The following is a 19168-nucleotide window of genomic DNA, read 5'->3' as shown; positions in this document are numbered from 1 at the left end:
ATTTAATCAGAATTATCTATTAATAGATCTTTAATTTTAGACATCAGAAAGAGCTCTTGGTTCCAAAGCTATTTGAATTAGATAAGGAAAAAGGTCCAATCACATTGGACAAATAGAAAAAAACCGCTGTGGCAACAGCCTGTTGTACATATCTAGCTCAGGTCAAGACCTTATATCATTTGGTTCACTTTTTCTGCTTTCAAGAAATGTAATTACTTAATGCTGATTTTGATCTCAATTCCTGGTTTGATGTTGAAGAGATGCAAATCTAAAAGCAAAATACCCAGAGCCCAAGCTTTAGACCTGATCTAAACCATATTGGTTCCTCTGAAGAATAAACAGCTCATATGGTTCATAGTTTGCTTTTAATCCCAACCTTTTAGAACTGTAGAAATACATTTTCCACAGGTGAAATACATAATCTTTTTAACCACAAGATACTGTATATCCAAAAATACTCATGCGTAAATGACAAGTTAACTGAGTTGGATCTCCTTTTATAGACAGGCACCTTGTTATAAATGCTATTGACATTTTGACCAGAAAAATGAATCTCTTGATATCTACTTCTGATTTAAAATATGCCAATTTTATATATCTGAAAGAGTTGATAAATGGCAAATACTAACACACCACTGAATACTATGAATTAAATGCAACTGCTTGCCTATATTGAATCAATAGATATATTAAATCCTACAACACATGGCTTACTGTACGTGGTTGCATTACTTGACAAATTAAAATTATTCCTTTACTTTCAACAAATTATTGAGAAATAATCCATCAGCAAAATACAACTGTAATAATATTATTTCACAATGGTACATACTCTGAACCATTTCAATTCCTGGAATTTACTTATCTTTATATAGGAATTTGTTTTTGATTGAATCAGACTAATTCATCAATTTCAGCACCATTTATAATTATTGCCATGCCTATCAGAACAATCTAAAAGGATAAATCCTGAAGATTCTCCTTACAAAATAGAGGCTTTGCTATTGCACTTTAGCTCTTCTGAGATTTTTTTGGGAGTCCAATGCAATAGTATCCCTTTTTTCACTGATTTTTTTTAATCTATCCTAATTGCATCTAGCTGTGGTTTAGCTTAATGAATTTAACTTTTCCAATGAAACACTGAGATACTATTAATATTAACCAGTAAAGGTAAAATGTACAATGGCAGACTCCCAGTCTACACGTAGTCCTTGACTTATGATTACAAATGAACCCCAAATTTCTGTGGCTAAGTAAGACAGTTCTTGAGTGAGCTTTGCCTCACTTTATGACCATTCTTGCCACAATTGTTAAGTGAGTCACTGAAGTTGTTAAGTTAGTAACAAGGTTGTTAAGTGAACTTGGCTTCCCCATAGACTTTGCTTGTCAGAAATTCACAAAAGGTGATCACATGACTCCGGGACGCTGCAAGTGTCATAAATGTATGCCAAGCGCCCAAATTGGGGATGTTGCAACAGTCGTAAGTGTGAAAAACATAACTCATGTTTTTCAGTGCCATTGTAACTTTGAACAGTAACTAAACTAGGGGTCTTCAAACTTGGCCCTTTTATGACTTGTGGACTTCAACTCCCAGAATTCCTCAGCCAGGCACGCTGGCTGAGGAATTCTGGGAGTTGAAGTCCACAACTCATAAAAGGGCCAAGTTTGAAGACCCCTGAACTAAATAAATGGTTGCAAGTCAAGGGCCTACTTGTATTGGAAAGATTAATATATGACTTATTTGCTGATTATTTTTATGAACTTGTCATAATATTCACCCTGCAATTTCTTCAGCCAAGGAACAGGAAAGCAAGTCTAGTGCTAATTTCCTTTGCTGTATTCTGAAACTTACCAATGATGTCCGCATGCATTTGGACAAAGAGAGGGTTCTTGCTCAGACCACCACACATAAAGAGAGTGTTGATATGATGCCCTGCAGCTTGCATTGTTTCTACAATATGTCTGGTTCCCAACTTAAATGCAACAGAACATAAAGAAATATCTATTAACAAAAAACCCTACAGGTAAAATGGTTCTTTGAAAAGCTGAAAAGCCATAGTTATTTCCATTGAGAAGAAAGAAGAGTTTTTTTAAGTGACTATAATGTTGCATTTCTAAGTTCTCTGCTTTTGACATTAAATTGTCCATCTACACCTCCAGATTAATTGTAAGACAGACATTAGCTTATAAGAAAAACATACACAAAAGTACATCTTCTTCCTCACTCACAAAGTTGAAGAAATGCAAGAATTAACAGTTAAACATAGAGCAATCATATTTTTATCTCTCTTTTATATCCATGTTAATACATTTTTTTGTTTAGAAATCAATTTGATTATAATAGCTCCAATCAAGAGCATTTTTTCAACTCTAACCTTTGTTTTACCTTCTGAAAAAGTAAAATTAAAAAAATAGAAATAAACATTTAAAATGGGTTTACGGGATTTTTGTTTCACATTTCCAGCTCATGCTGAGAAACCCTTTGAACGCTGTGTATTTAAAATTGTTTTTTGAATTTCAACTGAAAGAAAATAAAAACCTCAAAAGTAACATTACTGCCAAATCTACCCTTTGCCAAACTCATAATGCTAAAGAATTCCCTCAGCATTTAACACTGAACATCTTCTGAAGCATGGCCAAAGTTCATTGTAAGATTTACAATGTACTACAAATGCCTGTACAGACTCCGCCAGGATATTTAAGAAAAGCAGAGTTAAACTTCAATTGTTTATTTCATCCTGATTAAGTTTCACAGGAACTTTGATTTAAGATAGGTAGTTCTGGCAAACTTTTAACATTAGCAAGGGCATCTAATGGAAAGCACAATACAATTAATGACACACAATACGTTAATTAGCTATTTTAGATGTGGATGATGGGAAATGTAATCCAACTCTTCTGGAGATCATTAGACTGAGGAAAACTATCCTATGCCCATTACTTTCATTACTAATGGACAGGTATTCACTTTTAAAAATTGTGTCTTGGTTTGAGATTGTGAATGGTTTCACTCTTAACTACTACAATTTTACCACTTGAGAGCACTGTGGATATTTTTCAGAATTCCCACAACCTATATTTATCTAGATATCTGTAACATTAACTGAAGTTAATATTTATAGTATCTCCACACACACAAAAATAACCTTTTCCCCATCTCAAGCCTAATTATTCTGTTTTTCTTCTCTGCAGTATGACACCCACTAAAATTATCCTTACCTTTGCCTGAAAAAGGTCACAGCAAAGTTTAAGGTGAAACTACCTCATTTGTTTGAGTTAACATCAATATAGTTAATATAGATTCATTATCTTATACATTACTACAGGTAGTCCTCAACTTACAACCACAATTGAGCCCAAAGTTTCTCTTGTTAAGTGAGACATTTGTTAAGATTTGCTCCATATTACAAACTTTCTTGACATCGTTGTTAAGTGAATCACTGCAGTTGTTAAATTAGTTACACAACTGTTAAGTGAAACTGGCTTCTACATTGACTTTGCTTGTCAGAAGGTCGCAAAAGGGGATCACATGACCATGGCACACTGCAACCGTCATAAATATGAGTCAGTTGTCAAGTATCTGAATTTCGATCACGTGACCATGGGGACCCTGCAACGGTTGTAAGTGTGAAAAACAGTCATAAGCCACTTTTTTCAGTAGTGTTGTGACTTCAAACAGTCACTAAACAAACTGTTGTAAGTCGAGGATTACCTGTATAGGGAAAACTATGCAAACTAAAAGATATCCCATGCAAATGCCACTTTCCTAAAAAATCCCTTACTAGAAAGAAAACAGATGAGCTTTTAGAGAGTTCAAATGATATTTAATACATGTGAACAACATGCCGCCTGAGGTTGTATACAGTTGTAAGTTAACATATTGTGACTGTAATATTTTGATTCCTATAAGAGTGACTAATTTCCAAGTAAGAAAGTTATACTTCCAAAATGCCCTTAAGCATTAAAAGTAATATTTTCTGAATGTTACAGAAAATAGCAGGCCCTGATCCATTAGGTTTTTGTTGTTTTAGTTGCTACAATACTAAAAACCAGCTCTGTATATCACTGAGTAATAACCCCCCCACACACACACACTATTGTGCATTACATTCTATATGCAGTACCTCTGTAAAAATAACACAGGAGGGATCAGTGAGTTTAATTTCAAAGCACAATAGAATCTAGTATAAAGAAACACTAGAATAATAATAGATGGATTTCCCAGGATACCCAACTGAGAAAACTTCCGCCTCATTAGCATAAAATAATGACATAGTGCTTGTTTGGCAAAGAGGTACTATAGTCTTTCACAAGATAATGTTAGTAGTTCTCATTTTCTGAGAAATGATTTGCATTTCTTATTTAAATCAAAAAGACTGGCATGAAAGTACACCACTGTTGTACTATCAAAGCACAGTAATAATAAGATTAGCAAATATACATTCTAGCTGTATATAGAGTAATTCTGTTTGTGTGCGGGGAAGTGTTAAAACTGTGCAAGTGGATTTCAAGAAATTGGTCTCATTGCTAAACTGGGCAGAGTAATATTATGGAACACTCTTAACAAAGAACAGAAACTATTGGACTATGATTGGAAAAAAAAGTTATAGTTCCATAGCAGATTTGATAGATATCTGTAAGGTTGTATCAATTATAAATGTCCACATATGAGGAAGATGAAGCAAATATCTATTTGTGTGTGTGTGTGTGTGTGTGTGTGTGTTATGTATGTGTATGGGTACATACTGTAGTAAAAAAATGACCATAAAGGTTATCTTATCTAACTGGGATGCCACCCAAAGGTGTGCACAACTGGCCACAACTGCAGCCTGCTCTTTGAGCAGGAGCCATGAGGCCCCCCAGATTGTGCACTGGGTCTGTTTGGGGCAGTGTTGTTCCATCCAAAACCAAAGATGAAAAACCTTGTCTCTGAGGGATCCAAATATCCACAGCCATTCCATCTTGCTAGGGTTGAGTCGGAGTGCATTTCATCCAATCCAGTACCTAAGAGCCCCCATAGGACATCCATGGCATTTCTCAGGGGGGGCTTTTTAAAAACAAACAAACATACAAACTTTCTTTTGAACTGGATCCAAATGAGTGTTGTTTGATGTTCCAGCAAAAAGCTAATCCTAGAAATCTACATTCTGTGTAATCCTTGCCAGGCACCATATCTTGGGATTTTTAAAAAAGTTATTTAGAAATATTATGTATAGTGAATATTAGAAAAGTATTGGAAGATCACAGGATCATCTGCCATTCTATTTCACAAGGAAAAGGAAAAGGAAAATCTAATTAATTACTACCTGCTAATGGTATGTGTCTTCACAATTCCCTTCCCTTTTGCTGTTTGTTGAATGGGAAAATAAAATGGCCACTGAAATTACTTCAGCCATAAAAACTGAACTACTCATATGCAACAGTATCTTGAAAAGTAAGTGAAATAGTTTTTTTTTTGTTTTTAGCTCCTAAATTCTTGGCCTGAGGTAGAAAAGCCTGCATTCCAGATGTACAAGGCTGCCTCCTAAAAATTCAAGTACAACATATCAATCAATAGTACCAGTAGTCCACACTACTGCTTCTGACACGACCAAATTATCATTGCATTCCGTATCGCTCAATCAAATGAATTTCCCCCTGTTGAACAGGAGTTTATATGTAATTAACCACAAGGAAGACAGATTTGGAGAGGAGACAACATAAATACAAATGTAAACACATTTGAAATTTCTTTTCTTTTTGTACTTTCCTCTTTTTAAAAAAAATTTTGCCACACTGCCTGCATTACTCCATAGAATAATATTAGGTTTAGGCTATTGCGGGAGATGCTAATGCTGATAGTTATTTCTACAGGATACCGATGCAAACCATTTGCAGCAACAACAAAAAGAAAGAAAAAACGCTCAATGCTATTAGGGTTTTGTTGTTAGTTGCGAAGTCGTGTCTGACCCATCACGACCCCATGGACAACCTTCCTCCAGGCCTTCCTGTCCTCTACCATCTTCTGGAGTCCATTTAAGCTCACACCTACTGCTTCAGTGACTCCATCCAGCCACCTCATTCTCTGTCGTCCCCTTCTTCTCTTGCCCTCAACCTTTCCCAGCATTAGGCTCTTCTCCAGTGAATCCTTCCTTCTCGTTAGGTGGCCAAAGTATTTGAGTTTCAACTTCAGGATCTGGCCTTCTAAAGAGCAGTCAGGGTTGATCTCCTCTAGGACTGACCGGTTTGATCGCGTTGCAGTCCAAGGGACTCGCAGGAGTCTTCTCCAGCACCATAGTTCAAAGGCCTCAATTCTTTGGCGCTCAGCCTTTCTTATGGTCCAACTTTCACAGCCATACATTGCAACTGGGAAAACCGCTATTAGGGTTAGATAAATTGTTTCAGTTTCTCCATTCACAAATAGACCTAAGAATTTCAACAGTCATTTGCTACGAAAAAAAATAATATATTATGACCTCCAAGAAAAGAACATTTCCCTTAAATCTTAGGGAAAATTTACTGAACTTACCGCAATGGCTTGAACTGTAGCTAGATAAATAAGAGCAAGATCATCAAGACTTTGAGATAGTGTCAGTCCCACTACCTGAAGGAAACAAGAACATTTCTGTACTTACTAATTTCCTTTCCAGGAGAAGATTCTAATATATTTTATCATAGAAGTAATTTATGGATTTCATTATCACATGGTTTGGTAATAAACTCTAGCTTGAATTGCTTGGATTGGATAAATTTAAGAATACAGGTCTTTAAAAAGGCACTCATCTTCAGGATTTATTGTTACTTCCAAGTTGGGAAAATAATGCCAGTTGCAAGGGAACAACATAGATACTGGGGTACATAAAGGATAAATATACTTGCCATTTTTTGTGAATGGGGAACTGAAAACTGAGACAGACATCAATTTAATGTATTTTGAAGGAAAGCAGCATTTCTCCTTGCTTATTTTTATTGCAAGTTTCAGTTTAACTTCAAGCACCATGCATTTTGCCATGAAACCAGCATAAACATAAATCAAAATGAGCAGTTATCCCCAAAGCAAAAGAATTAATGCCATCTAAAAAGCATGCCATCTTTAGGGTTTAATATGTGGAACATGAGATTGAATCCAGTCTAACAAGTGACTTGGATAAGTATCTCCTTTTTGCTATGCTACGAGTATTGCAGAATAAGCACAAAATCTATTTGAAAACTCACGTACCCTATGAAACGTCTCTTCAAGAAAACCCTTATGGGCCACAAACATAGCATTCAACTAAAAAAGAACTTTGATGCAGAAAATAATTTTGTGGAAAGAACATAGAAAAATATAGAATAGCGGGCCTGGAAGGGACCTTGGAGTTCTTCTAGTCCAACCACCTGCTCAAGAAGGAGACCATTTACCATTTCAGACAAATGGTTGTCCAACCTCCAAAAGCTAGGCATTTGTGAAAGGGTAAATGCTTGTTAATGGAAATGCTTGAGGGCAGAAAGAAGCTGGCAGGTGAGGTTTGGATCCAGAGATTAATAAGAAATACAGTGGATCAACAGTTTTATACTGAATTCAAGTTTTTTACCAGGATGAAATTCTCTCTCTCTTTGTCCAAGTCTTCATATGCCTAATAAAGCTTTTCTAATGTGGCACATAGACTTACTGTATATACTTCCCACCCTATGTAACCTCAAAAACAGCCTCTCGTCTTTGTAGACCTATCATATACTTCTGTATCTTTAACTGCATTTTTGCTGTTATATTCAGTAGCAATTATAATTTGGAATTTGCTGCTTATCAAATCCCTGCAAATTTCAGATAATCCTATAAAATCATATAAAACTATGCAAAATTAAAAAAATAGCAACAAAAGTTTTATATGTATAGGGAATGATTTATCATTATGTTTTAATGATAACAGAATTACATATAACTTTTGGGGTTTTTTCCATCTTTTTCAGTTTGGATGTCAATCATTTCAGGAAAAACATTCTGTAAGATTTTCAAATAAAAATGATAAAATATGTAAAATAATGCTAATTTCATGGTCTTATTTTATACAATTATTCTGTTTTCACCCTTTTACAACAACAGACTGTTTCTTACCATGCCCTTTAGAGTCAAATCTGCAAGGGGAGATCGGTTGCCATGGAAATCTGGCCAAACATGTAAATCAACAGTGAGCAAACCCACAGGCAAAGATTTCTTAATCAGATCCAGGTGACCATTCAAGTATGTATATATACTTTGAGCTCTGCAAGAAAAACAAATGAAAAAAAAGGGAGTGAGCAGAGCTGGGGGAGAAAGGTTATTCTCTGAACATATTGCATGATTTGGACTCCTAATAAGAGATACACAAACTAGGAAAGGCTTGCAAAATGAAACTGTAAAGGAATAAGGAAAGAGAATATTAATATATTACTTGATGTATGGGGGTTTATACAGGGGTCTGAAACAGAATTAGGAGGTAATTTCAATGCCAGCAAGAAAATGAACTGCACTATAATGCTAAAACACAGTTTGCTGTAATCAAGTCTTGTTCAGAATTAGACTCTCAAATTGCAAAAGGTTAACTAAGTCTTAATGACATTTTATATTGCTATCTATACACTGACTGTCCTGCTAGAAGTTTAAGGACTATTATCTTTGTACAATCCGAATAGAGCTGGAAGGGAACTTGGAGATCTTCTAGTCCAACCTCCTGTTCAAGCAGGAGACCCTATACCATTTCAGACAAATGACTGTTGCTAGTCTACTAATTTAGTCACTTTGTCAAAGAATGAAATAAGATTGGTTTGGCGTGATCTGTTTTTAACAAACCCGTGCTGGCTTTTAGTTATAATTTTATTTGTTTCTAGATGTCCGTAGATCTGTTTTTTTATTATCTTTTCCAGTATCTTCCCAGGTATTGATGTGAGGCTAATTGGTCTGTAATTTTTTGGGTCTGTTTGTTTTCCATGAAGAAAGAAGTGTACTTTGTGAGATCACAGAAAACAAGTGATTTGTATGTGAGACCACATATAAATACATGTGATTTATATATACAACTTTAACAGAGAGATTAAATGGTGAAATACTCATGCGAGTCGGGATATTTAGCAGGCACAATGCAAATTCCACAGCCTCATCCACTGAAGGCTTGGATGCAATCCAGATAATGTGCACTGGGTTTAATTTCATTAATTTCAAGTGGAACTTAAGTGTGCTTAACTTTCTCCAGTATGCACCCAGAGGCTGAGAGCCAAAGAAAGCAAAACATGCCAAATATCACTGAAATCAACTGGAACAGCAATCTAGCCTCATAATGCCTGCACTGACATGCCAATGGAACTTGCTCTTACCACTTTTATACATGTCTAAAAACCTTTTGAGCAGCTTTCTAATTTTTATCATTGGTTTTACCTTCTTTATCTAAGTATTGAAGACTTTCCATCTCCAGAGAGATTGGCCAAAATAGCATCTCTATCTAATTATAACAGACTAATCAATGTCTCAGTTCTGGAGGTCTAAATAGTGATATTCATTTAGCCCCAGCCATGCACTAACGAGTTCCCTGTGGGAATTTGGCATGTGTTTACTATTCTGACTTCTGACCTCCTTGCAGCTGTATATTTATATTCTACATTTAAGCATTCAGCTTCACATTGTTTCAATTAGATCTTACCATGTGTTTGCTATCGGATGGTATCATTCAAAATGAAGTACACTTGGAACACATTAAAATAGCTAATTTACTTCATTATTGATATACTTTAAAGTTTTTTAAAACATTATTGTTATATTAATGTGATGTCTTGTATATGGGGGGGGGGGAGTCACTAGTTTGAAAGTTGTTAAAATTCTTCCGTAGAATTATTTCAATTTCATTTTTACTGTGTTGCCCAACATAACTGTTCAATGAAAGAGGACAAGAAAAAAGATAATAAAAAGCAGGCTTCAGTGATGTAGCACAAGATTTCAAACAGAGAACATGGGACAATTCAAATATATTTCACAAGAAGTTAGGTCATGAAGCTGTAACAGTCCACAAATTCATCTAGAACAGGCATGTCAAACTTGCAACGTCACATGATGCCATATGACGTATCGGGACTTTTCCCCCATTGCCGGCAATGGGGTGGGTGCAGTTAATAATAATAATAAAGTTGAAAGGGACCTTGGAGGTCTTCTAGTCCAACCCCCTGCCCAGGCAGGAAACCCTATACCATTTCAGACAAATGGCTGTCCAATCTCTTCTTAAAAACTTCCAGTGTTGGAGCATTCACCGCTTCTGGAGGCAGGTTGTTCCACTGGTTAATTGTTCTAACTGTCAGGAAGTTTCTCCTTAGTTCTAGGTTGCTTCTCTCCTTGATTAGTTTTTGGCATGACGCATCTGGCCCGTGGGCCGGCAGTTTGACATGCCTGATCTAGAATTTACACTCATTAAGTATCCCAAAAGTAAACTTTTTGTGGATGAAGGTATGTATGAAGGTATTTCAGGCCTTTATTATTTTTAGAAACAACTTAAGGCAGTAGCAAACATATCCAGCACTTATTTGTCCAATCTTCTCCACAATAACAACCCTGTGAGTGGGTTGAGCTGAGAGAGAAGGACTGGCCCAAAGTTACCTAGCTGCCTTCATGGCTAAGGCAGGACTTGAACTCGTAGTCTTGCTTTTTAGCCTAATGCCTTAATCAGTGGACCTTGAGTGAGATTGTAAAATGGTCTTGGAAAGGTTTCTCAGGTCAAAACAATCCTATGTGTTAGCTGCAGTCAAACACATCTCTGTGAGGGAGATGGGTAATTTCTAAATTTGATAAATAAATAAATTTGTCTATAAACTTAATATATTGCTATACCAATGATTAAATATTCTGTAACATCAATTGGCAAAGCAAATACATCCATCAAAATATACAATAATATTTTTAAAGACTTCTATGCTACTGGTCTTCAAAAGATATACTGAAGAAAATTCGCAAAAAATGTAAATTCTTTGGGGGACATCTTCTGAAACAATGAAATCTCATTTGCTGCAAAATAAATGCACGAATTACAAAGGACTGCTTTTGTAAGACTGCTTTTATCTGAGCAATTATTGTGCTAAGATAGCTATTAATTATTTAAATTGCATTAATTTTGAAATTAATTAATTTTAATTACATTAATTAATTAGCACGTCGTTTGTACAATTTTGGCCACTGAAAGAAAATGGAAAAAGAACTACAGGAACAAAAGGGAACATAGAGAGCAGAATACAAGAATGGTTTCTTATTAATATTATATTGAAAAAAATGAAACATCTATAATGAAAGCAGGAGGTATGATATGACCCTCTGAAATGATTATTTGGATGTGTAGCTCACTTTTCTATTTAAATGTTACAAAAACAAAGAAACAAGAATGGTGTGTGGCCATAAGAATTGGTTGTCCATATAGTTTGCCCCTGACAAGGTTCTTATTCTGATCTTCTTTCATTCCACCACTATTTTATCTGGAGATTGCCTGGACCTGTTCAGACCCGGTGCTTCAGGTGCTTTAAAGGGTATTAAAAGCTCATGTATTTAACTATATGATTCTCTCCATTTAACCTAATTACTTGATGTTCAGAATATACAAACAAATGTCTGTCATATTTATATGCCACCACTGATTCTACAAAGACTCCCAAGCATTTGCAACAAAATAAACACAAAATCCTTAAAGTGGAGAATCAATGAAACATCACCTCACTATCACATGGCATCTTTATTAAGTGGCCAGCCCCATTTGCCATTGTCTCCTTCCCAGGCCTGACAGAATGTAACTGGTCAAAGGTCACCCGGCTGCCTCTGCGCCTATGGTGGGACTAGAACTCACAGTCTCCCACTTTTTAGCTTGGTGTCTTAATCACTATACCAAACTGGCTCTCTCATAGCTTATATTGTATAGTATAAAATAGGTGTCCTTCTGTAATATTGCGTAAATCTTTTAATCACAACACCTCTCTGTCCAGCTTTACACAATCACATCCTAACTAAGAATAAAATGAATTTTCTGATATTATAGGACAGTGTGGTAGGATACAGAGATCCTGATGTCAAAACTAAAAATTGAAGAAATAATAATCGTCAAACCTAAACATACTCTCTAACTCAAATTTTTAAAAGTCCACTACTTTTTTCCATTAAGCGCCCCCCCCACCTAAAAACCTGCATAATGGTTAACATGCCGGCATGAGGTAATATCTCTTTTCCTTCCTTATTTCCACTTGGTCTTTTCTCTAGAGCAGTAGCCTTTGCACCGGGTGGAAATAATTTTATTTGGAGCACATTTTTTAACTGAACTGATCTAATTCATATTTCTAAAACTGCTACGTAGACTGGACTTAAAATATTACAAGTTTTCAGTTCAAAACTTAAATACATATCCTGAATGCGTATAAGCACACTGCACATATCTGCTAGTTGATGGGATACACGGAACAAATTATCTGTTACAAAATAGAAAAGTATGTGTGTTTGTGTGTTTAGATTCATGTCTTAGTCTATAAAAAATGAAATTGTTAAGATATAAAGTAAGCTATCATTCCCTAAATAAAAGAGATATTGTGAGTCTTAAGAATCATTGGTGAGTGGATTAAAATTGGGGAACCTGTTTGGAATGGTTCAAAAATATGGCCAAATGCTTTTGTTAGATTATTAAGAGACTTTCACTGAGTTTTTCCTCTTTTGTAAAAGCTAAAAATGTTCTTTTCTGTGAGATAAACAAGATAAATACCAGAGTATATCCTTTTTGATTAATGGTGAGCACCATTTAGTGGAAAAGAATCAAAGATTCTATTTAATTTTTTTAGCAGGAGAGGCTAGGGCAGGGGTTAGCAACCTGAAACAGTGAAAGAGCCACTCGGAACCGGTTCCCTCACAAAAGGAAAAACTGGGAGCCGCAAAAAATTGTGTGCGCATGCGCATACATGCACACATGCGCAGAACAGGGTTTGACTGAAGAGTGGAGCCAAGGCAAAATATGCACCTACCCTGCATATTTGAATTTATTGGTTGAAATTTTTTAGTCCCACTTTTTTTTTTTTTTTGGACTGCACATGGCAGAGGACTGGGAGCTGCAGGAGACAGCTGAAAGAGCCGCATGCGGCTCCGGAGCCGCGGGTTGCAGACCTGTGGGCTAGGGTAACATTATTCATATGAATGAGTGTGGGTGAGTGTTTTAAAGTCTCAATTAACTTTCCATTACTTATATTATTATAAGAGCTTTCTAACTGCTTGGTTATAAGGTTAAATTCTTCACATGATCATCTCACCAAGAATGGCACCATTATTAAAAGATGGATTTTTGTAGGAATTTTGCAAAGATAAATGCATATCTAAGCACTGAAACTAAGCATGTGAAAATTAGGCTCAACTATTGTCCAGGCATTCACAAAAAATATTTTACAAGTCTGCCATGACTAGAGAAAATCAACTCCTGTTGATGACAGCATCTTAGAAACAGGCATGTGACTCATTCCTCAGGTGTATTAAAAATATATGCTAAAATAGGGAGGATAAATACGTTTGGACAGACACGTATATATGAGACATAGCCCTACCCACATCCCAAATGAAGCTGGAAGATTCTGGCTAAGTAGTTTGTCTGTATTACAGCCAAAAAGAAATTTCTAAACAGAATAATAAATGAAGAAGAAATAAGGTTTATGACCTGACCTGGCTTCAGATTTTGTTTGTAGTTCTGGGAAAGCAGCATGTCCTTGGACAATATGCTCTATCTTAAGAAAAGAAAATGAAAAAAATATTGATTTTTGATTGAAGGTAGTTTTATATTTCTGAAATATGAATACCTGGATGACAGATTTGTTTCAGCAACTACGCATTCTACCAATATGCAGAAAAATAAGCAATGAATTGAAACTTGCCATTTTTTTAAATAAAGTAAGGCCTTACTACAATTACCCTTTACACTGTTTTTTCGTACAAGGTAATCCAAACTATAGCAATTACAGCTATAATTGTGAAATGTGATGTGGGCCCCAAACCTTCAACAGAATGACTTTTCATTTGTTCCCCAATATACTGTTTACAAGTCCCTTAACATTAAATACAGTCAATAGGTATGTGCATTTTATGTCTGCAAACCTGAAATATGCAGCAGATTATTATTTCTACACACATCTCAAGAATATCGTAAATTCTGTTGAACTATATGAGTCTGGAATACCCTACAGTAGGTATGTATAGAATTGTGCAGACAGTCTAGAAAGTAAAGATAAATTTAACCTTGAAGTATGACTGATGATGATATAAATTCAAATTTCTACTCAGTCCTGCAGCTCAGGAAGCTTAGGCCAGTTATTTTCACTCGGTCCAATCTACTAACAACTTGTTCTGAGGTTAAACTGAAGAATGAATCCAAATTTAATATTAGTAGCTTACAATGGTTGTTTCACACAGTTTCAATGGGAACTTCATGAGGCACACTGCTACATTCCAGGCCATTCTCCAAAAGAATGAATTGCAACCAATCCAACTTCAAGGTTATCAGAAAATGATCACTGAAGCTAGTATTCTTCTTTCAAATAGGACATGGCTAAAGCTGATAAAGAGCCCTCCATTCCATTATATGTTGTAGCTATGCAGGATTAATACTAGATCCAGGAGGATATAAACTTGATTCTGGAGGGATCAGTATTAGGGAACAGCAGTTCCTTTCAAGAGCAGGCATTTCTCCCAAGTTCTCAAGTTCAGCACATGAATCAGCAAGCAAAGGTGTACCAGACATATAAATTTAATAATAAATAAATAAGTAGAATTTCTATTCCCAGACATATTTAAAAACAAAACAAAATGAAGCTGTCAATAACTGAAATGAATATCTCTGTGAATAAAGTTAAATCTTATTCTTTAAATCCCAAGTCACCCAATATTAGTTCAGAGGTATGATCCAGAGCAAAGAAACTTTAGCTTCACTACTAATGAATGTATTCATATACTTGAAACATGTATATGCTTCCTTCGGCAGCATGTGAAAGACAGTATACAAAAATAAGGTAATACATAAATATGTGTATATATTAAGAAGATACAACAGGAAAGTAGTTTCTTTTTTATCTTTCTTTTGCATACAGAATTCAGTCCAGAGCTAAAATCTATTTCATGACAACATGAATAAGGCAAATCTACTTCTTATGGCATATGAGGGATAAATATAGTTATCATCCTATCTCCCACGACTTAGAGAAACTTACTATGGATCTGCTATATATACTAAAATTATTTCAAAGTTTGAACTGTCACATACCTTTATAATTCTAACCATTATTATCCAACTGAACTCATATGATATATTGCATGTTTTCATTTAACTAATGTGAAGATAATGATGTAGCTTAAATATCAATAAAATGATAAATGGAACTAAATTTAGACCTACCAGTTTCCCTGTTACACTTTGACCTCCTTCATTTAGCCACAATCCTGGCACCATTGCGGAATAATAGGGTCCCCAAACACCAGGGACAAATATAGGGGATTTACTAATCTGAAAAAGAAAATTTAAATCTAGTTATGCTAGTTATGCAGGAGTTCAAGCATTACAAAGTCACAGGTTTATGGGTAGATACTTGGAAAGGTATGTGAACCATACAGATAATTTCTTTCCTTAAGCTACTGATGGTCAATGTTCAACAGCAAAGACAGCAAAGGAAAACTAGTGGCAAAGAAAAAGAAGCAAGATAGAAATTTGAGAAATTGTCTCTAAAATGCACATAATTGTTCTTGAGACTGCAGCACCTCATCAGTAGCAACTGTCAAAGATTTGGGGGATTTCAGTGTTGACAACAAATACATGTATGGCAGCATCCTGGCCATATTTACAAAATATATAGCTCAATTTTATCAAAAGTTGAAATCAACAGGCAATTTAAAGATAAAGAAATTTATCTTTAAGGAGACAAATTTTGTGACTGTCCAATCACATTTGGCCAATAAAGTATATTCCTATTCCTATTCCTTCCTATTTAGGAAAAGAAAGCAGGGATTTTGGAGTTGTCTATCAACCACGATCAATCACCAAAGAGTATTATTCCTAACTAAACTAAAATCTATTGCATTTATATTTGAGATTTTGATTACTTCTGAATTTCCACACATACATCTGCACCATCATGTGTACACTTTATGAAAACATCTTACCTCATCTTCTCTCTGCCAACACATCAAATAAAGTTTTCCCATTTTTCTGAAAGAACCTTGTTTTGTATTCTGAATTTCTCTCTCTCTCTCTCTCTCTCTCTGTGTGTGAGAGAGAGAGGGGGGGGGAGGGGGAAGGAGGGAGGGAGGGAAAGAGAGATGTCCTCTCCTAACAACCCAAGGATAGAGTACAAATGAAAGTAAGAAGGTATGATCCAAATAAGCAATATTATATTTTTATAGGTTGGGTTTTTACAGGTTTTTATAGGTTACTTATAATTATCCCAAAAATGAATAAATAAAAGTACAAAAAAAATAACTGACTACCTTATTTTAGAAATGTGCCAAAATTATTGTTCACTTGCAGTTGTTTTTAATCTAATACAACTTGCAACACTTCCAGAATATGTGAGCTGAAACTGGAATAAAAAAATGAGACCACCTGCTGCCAATGTCAACCTCCCATCGCCCGGTTCGCTCCCACAGAGTCGGCCTCCTGAGGGATCCGTCGGACAGGCAATGCCGGCTGGTGACCCCCCAGGGGGAGAGCCTTCTCTGTGGGCACGCCGACCCTCTGGAATGAACTGCCTCTGGAGCTGCGGACGGCCCCCGATCTTTGATCCTTCCGCCATGACCTGAAGGCATGGCTGTTCCAACAAGCGGGCCTGGACTGATCATGGTTTTTAAATTTGGTTTTTATCGGCTTAAATTGTCCTTTATTTCTTTATTTTGTTTAATTCTTTTTTAATCTTTGTATTCTATTCTATGTTTTTTTTATTTTTTATTGTTGTGAGCCGCCCTGAGTCCTTAGGGAGAAGGGCGGCATATAAATTTAATTAATAATAATAATAATAATAATAATAATAATAATAATAATAATAATAATAATAACAACAACAACAACAACAACATATACACAAACACAAAAACGTCTAATATGTATTTTTCTGAACAACTCCAGGAAGGTCTAAATATTTTATGACTTAACTCATTATTTGCCATATTCCATAAATGATTGGTTCATTGTTTCCAAAGCTACCTGAGTCTTTGCCAATCCTCAAAGGGAAAGTCAAATTAAAAGACTATAATTGGTTCTGCTGGGAAACCACCAGGTTTTGAATATCTGCAGCCCAGCTTGGCATTTTCAAGAATACCCACAATAATTTACCAAGGTATTTCTGTCACTAGCTGATCTCCACTAACCCACTCAGATGTTCATAGCATCTTACTTCTGAAAAACCATTTGAATGCATTCCAAAAAACTATCAACAAATCTGAAGAGCAATAAAGATTTGCACATTAGTACATCTTGAGCATAGACAATGGGTGTGGAGCTTTTCCTCTGTACAAGGATTTTCTTTCCTTCTGCCAGAAACTCTACTGGGATCTTTTAAAAATCCTGGAATTTGGCAGAAGGCCACTTGTTCTTTCCAATAGATTTCTCCAGGGTTTATGCATGCAAATATATTCTGCAGATTCACCGTTCTCACAATTAGTAATAGCTTCCATAGAAGAGATGTCCAAACAGAAAGGGATGAATAGCTATTAAATTAGGGCTGTGCACATTTCAAATTCTATGAATATAAATGTATGCATAAAAGGTAGCAATAAAAGATACCATAGATTGGGCCGCATGTGAACGCATGAAATCAGCACCTAAGACAATTCTTTTAAGTAACGGAATCTTCTCCCAAAATTGTAAATCCAAATCTGCCTGGTGAATGAATGCTAAAATACTAAACCAGACCATATCTAATTTACAACAGGTACACTGAGGAACTGATGCACAATAGCATATGTTGTTGTGCATTTGAGCTCCTCTTTCCATTTTACTTTCAGTAATTCCATCTTCTGAAGTACATTTTGAGTTAAATACTGAACCAGCTTGATTATTAGTCCAAATTTATTTTTAAGAATCACGCATGTAAATATTATAACATTTTAAAATGTCTTGGGCTGGCAGGCTCTTGAAAGTGCTTTCGATGAGTATGATAGACCTTTGTAAGTTAGTGTAACAAAAAACAAACAAAAAAACCCCCCGAACAGTATTTGGAAATATTTCCACATCCTTAAATGTATTCAATGCATCTGCATTGTAAATATTCTGATTTTTATTCAATATTTTGTCATCTCATTCTATATCATTTTTAATGAATTCCATTTTTTTTAAAAAAACAACAACAACAGACAATGAAATTGGTGGCAACTATGTGAGATTTCCTGACAGCCAGATACCTTCCTCAGGACAGATGCAAAGCTGTATTTCATTTTAAATATTTATAGGCTATCCACTATTCTGAAGACTTCACAATAAAATATAGACCATAAAAAAAGAAATGCGAAGCAGTAAAACCAAGTCAATAAGTAATAATATAAGTAAAACATATTATTTAAAATGCACAATTATCAATACAACAACACTGAGAGGCATTATTAAACAAAGCATTGTATAGCTGTGACTAAGCTCTAAATGTGAGAATAAAGTTCTTCCTCTAGTACTGAAAGTTAAGATATCAGTACCATCCTGACTTCCAGGAAAGGCATCCCAAAGTAGGCTGCCACACTAGAGCAGGGGTCCCCAACCCCCGGTCTGTGGACTGGTACCAGGCCACGGCATGCCTGCAACTGGGCCACACAAACAAGCAAAGCCCCATCTGCGAGATGCAGGCAGCACACAAAACCACGCCCCCTCCGGTCTGCGGAAAAACCTCTCTCCATGTAACCGGTCCCTGGTGCCAAAAAGGTTGGGGACCTCTGCACTAGAGAACACACCTCTGGCAGTGATAGGTCACTTAAAAGACTCTTTTCTTGTAAATCTAAATATATGAGTAAATTCACATTGAGAAAGGTTCTTGCTCAAGTATCTTGGTTCTGAGACAATAAGGGACTCAGCCATTCTGAGATTTTTAAGTATGATTGGTAGTACATAGACAGGCAGTGCAGTTCTTTTAGGACAGATGCTATGTTAAATCTGAAAGGAGTCCTAGGTAATAACTTCACTGCTGAATTGTACAACGGGTGCAATTTCTGAGTCATATT

At 35.7% G+C, this 19168-nt stretch overlaps 1 protein-coding gene across 3 annotated transcripts in view; it reads right to left on the bottom strand.

Annotated features, from left to right (window-relative positions):
- Positions 1-19168, bottom strand: part of FGGY (FGGY carbohydrate kinase domain containing) — a 164489-nt gene that overhangs the window by 51273 nt on the left and 94048 nt on the right. The window contains exons 9-14 of one of the 3 annotated variants that reach the window (XR_014026026.1): positions 15372-15479; positions 13649-13710; positions 8075-8222; positions 6509-6583; positions 6222-6357; positions 1883-1973 (exon numbers count right to left, since the gene is read on the bottom strand). Coding sequence is in view for 2 of the 3 variants with exons in the window: in XM_081324604.1 (XP_081180730.1) it covers positions 1853-1973; positions 6509-6583; positions 8075-8222; positions 13649-13710; positions 15372-15479 (514 nt within the window). In the remaining variant the exon portion in view is untranslated. Of the gene's footprint in view, positions 1-1852; positions 1974-6221; positions 6358-6508; positions 6584-8074; positions 8223-13648; positions 13711-15371; positions 15480-19168 lie in introns of those variants that run through there. The other 2 variants (XM_081324604.1, XM_081324605.1) reach the window with 2 other exon arrangements.

This window comes from Vipera berus (assembly GCF_964194415.1).
Source record: "Vipera berus genome assembly, chromosome: 3".
NCBI lineage: Eukaryota > Metazoa > Chordata > Lepidosauria > Squamata > Viperidae > Vipera > Vipera berus.
This window is presented reverse-complemented; position numbering and strand designations above follow the sequence as displayed.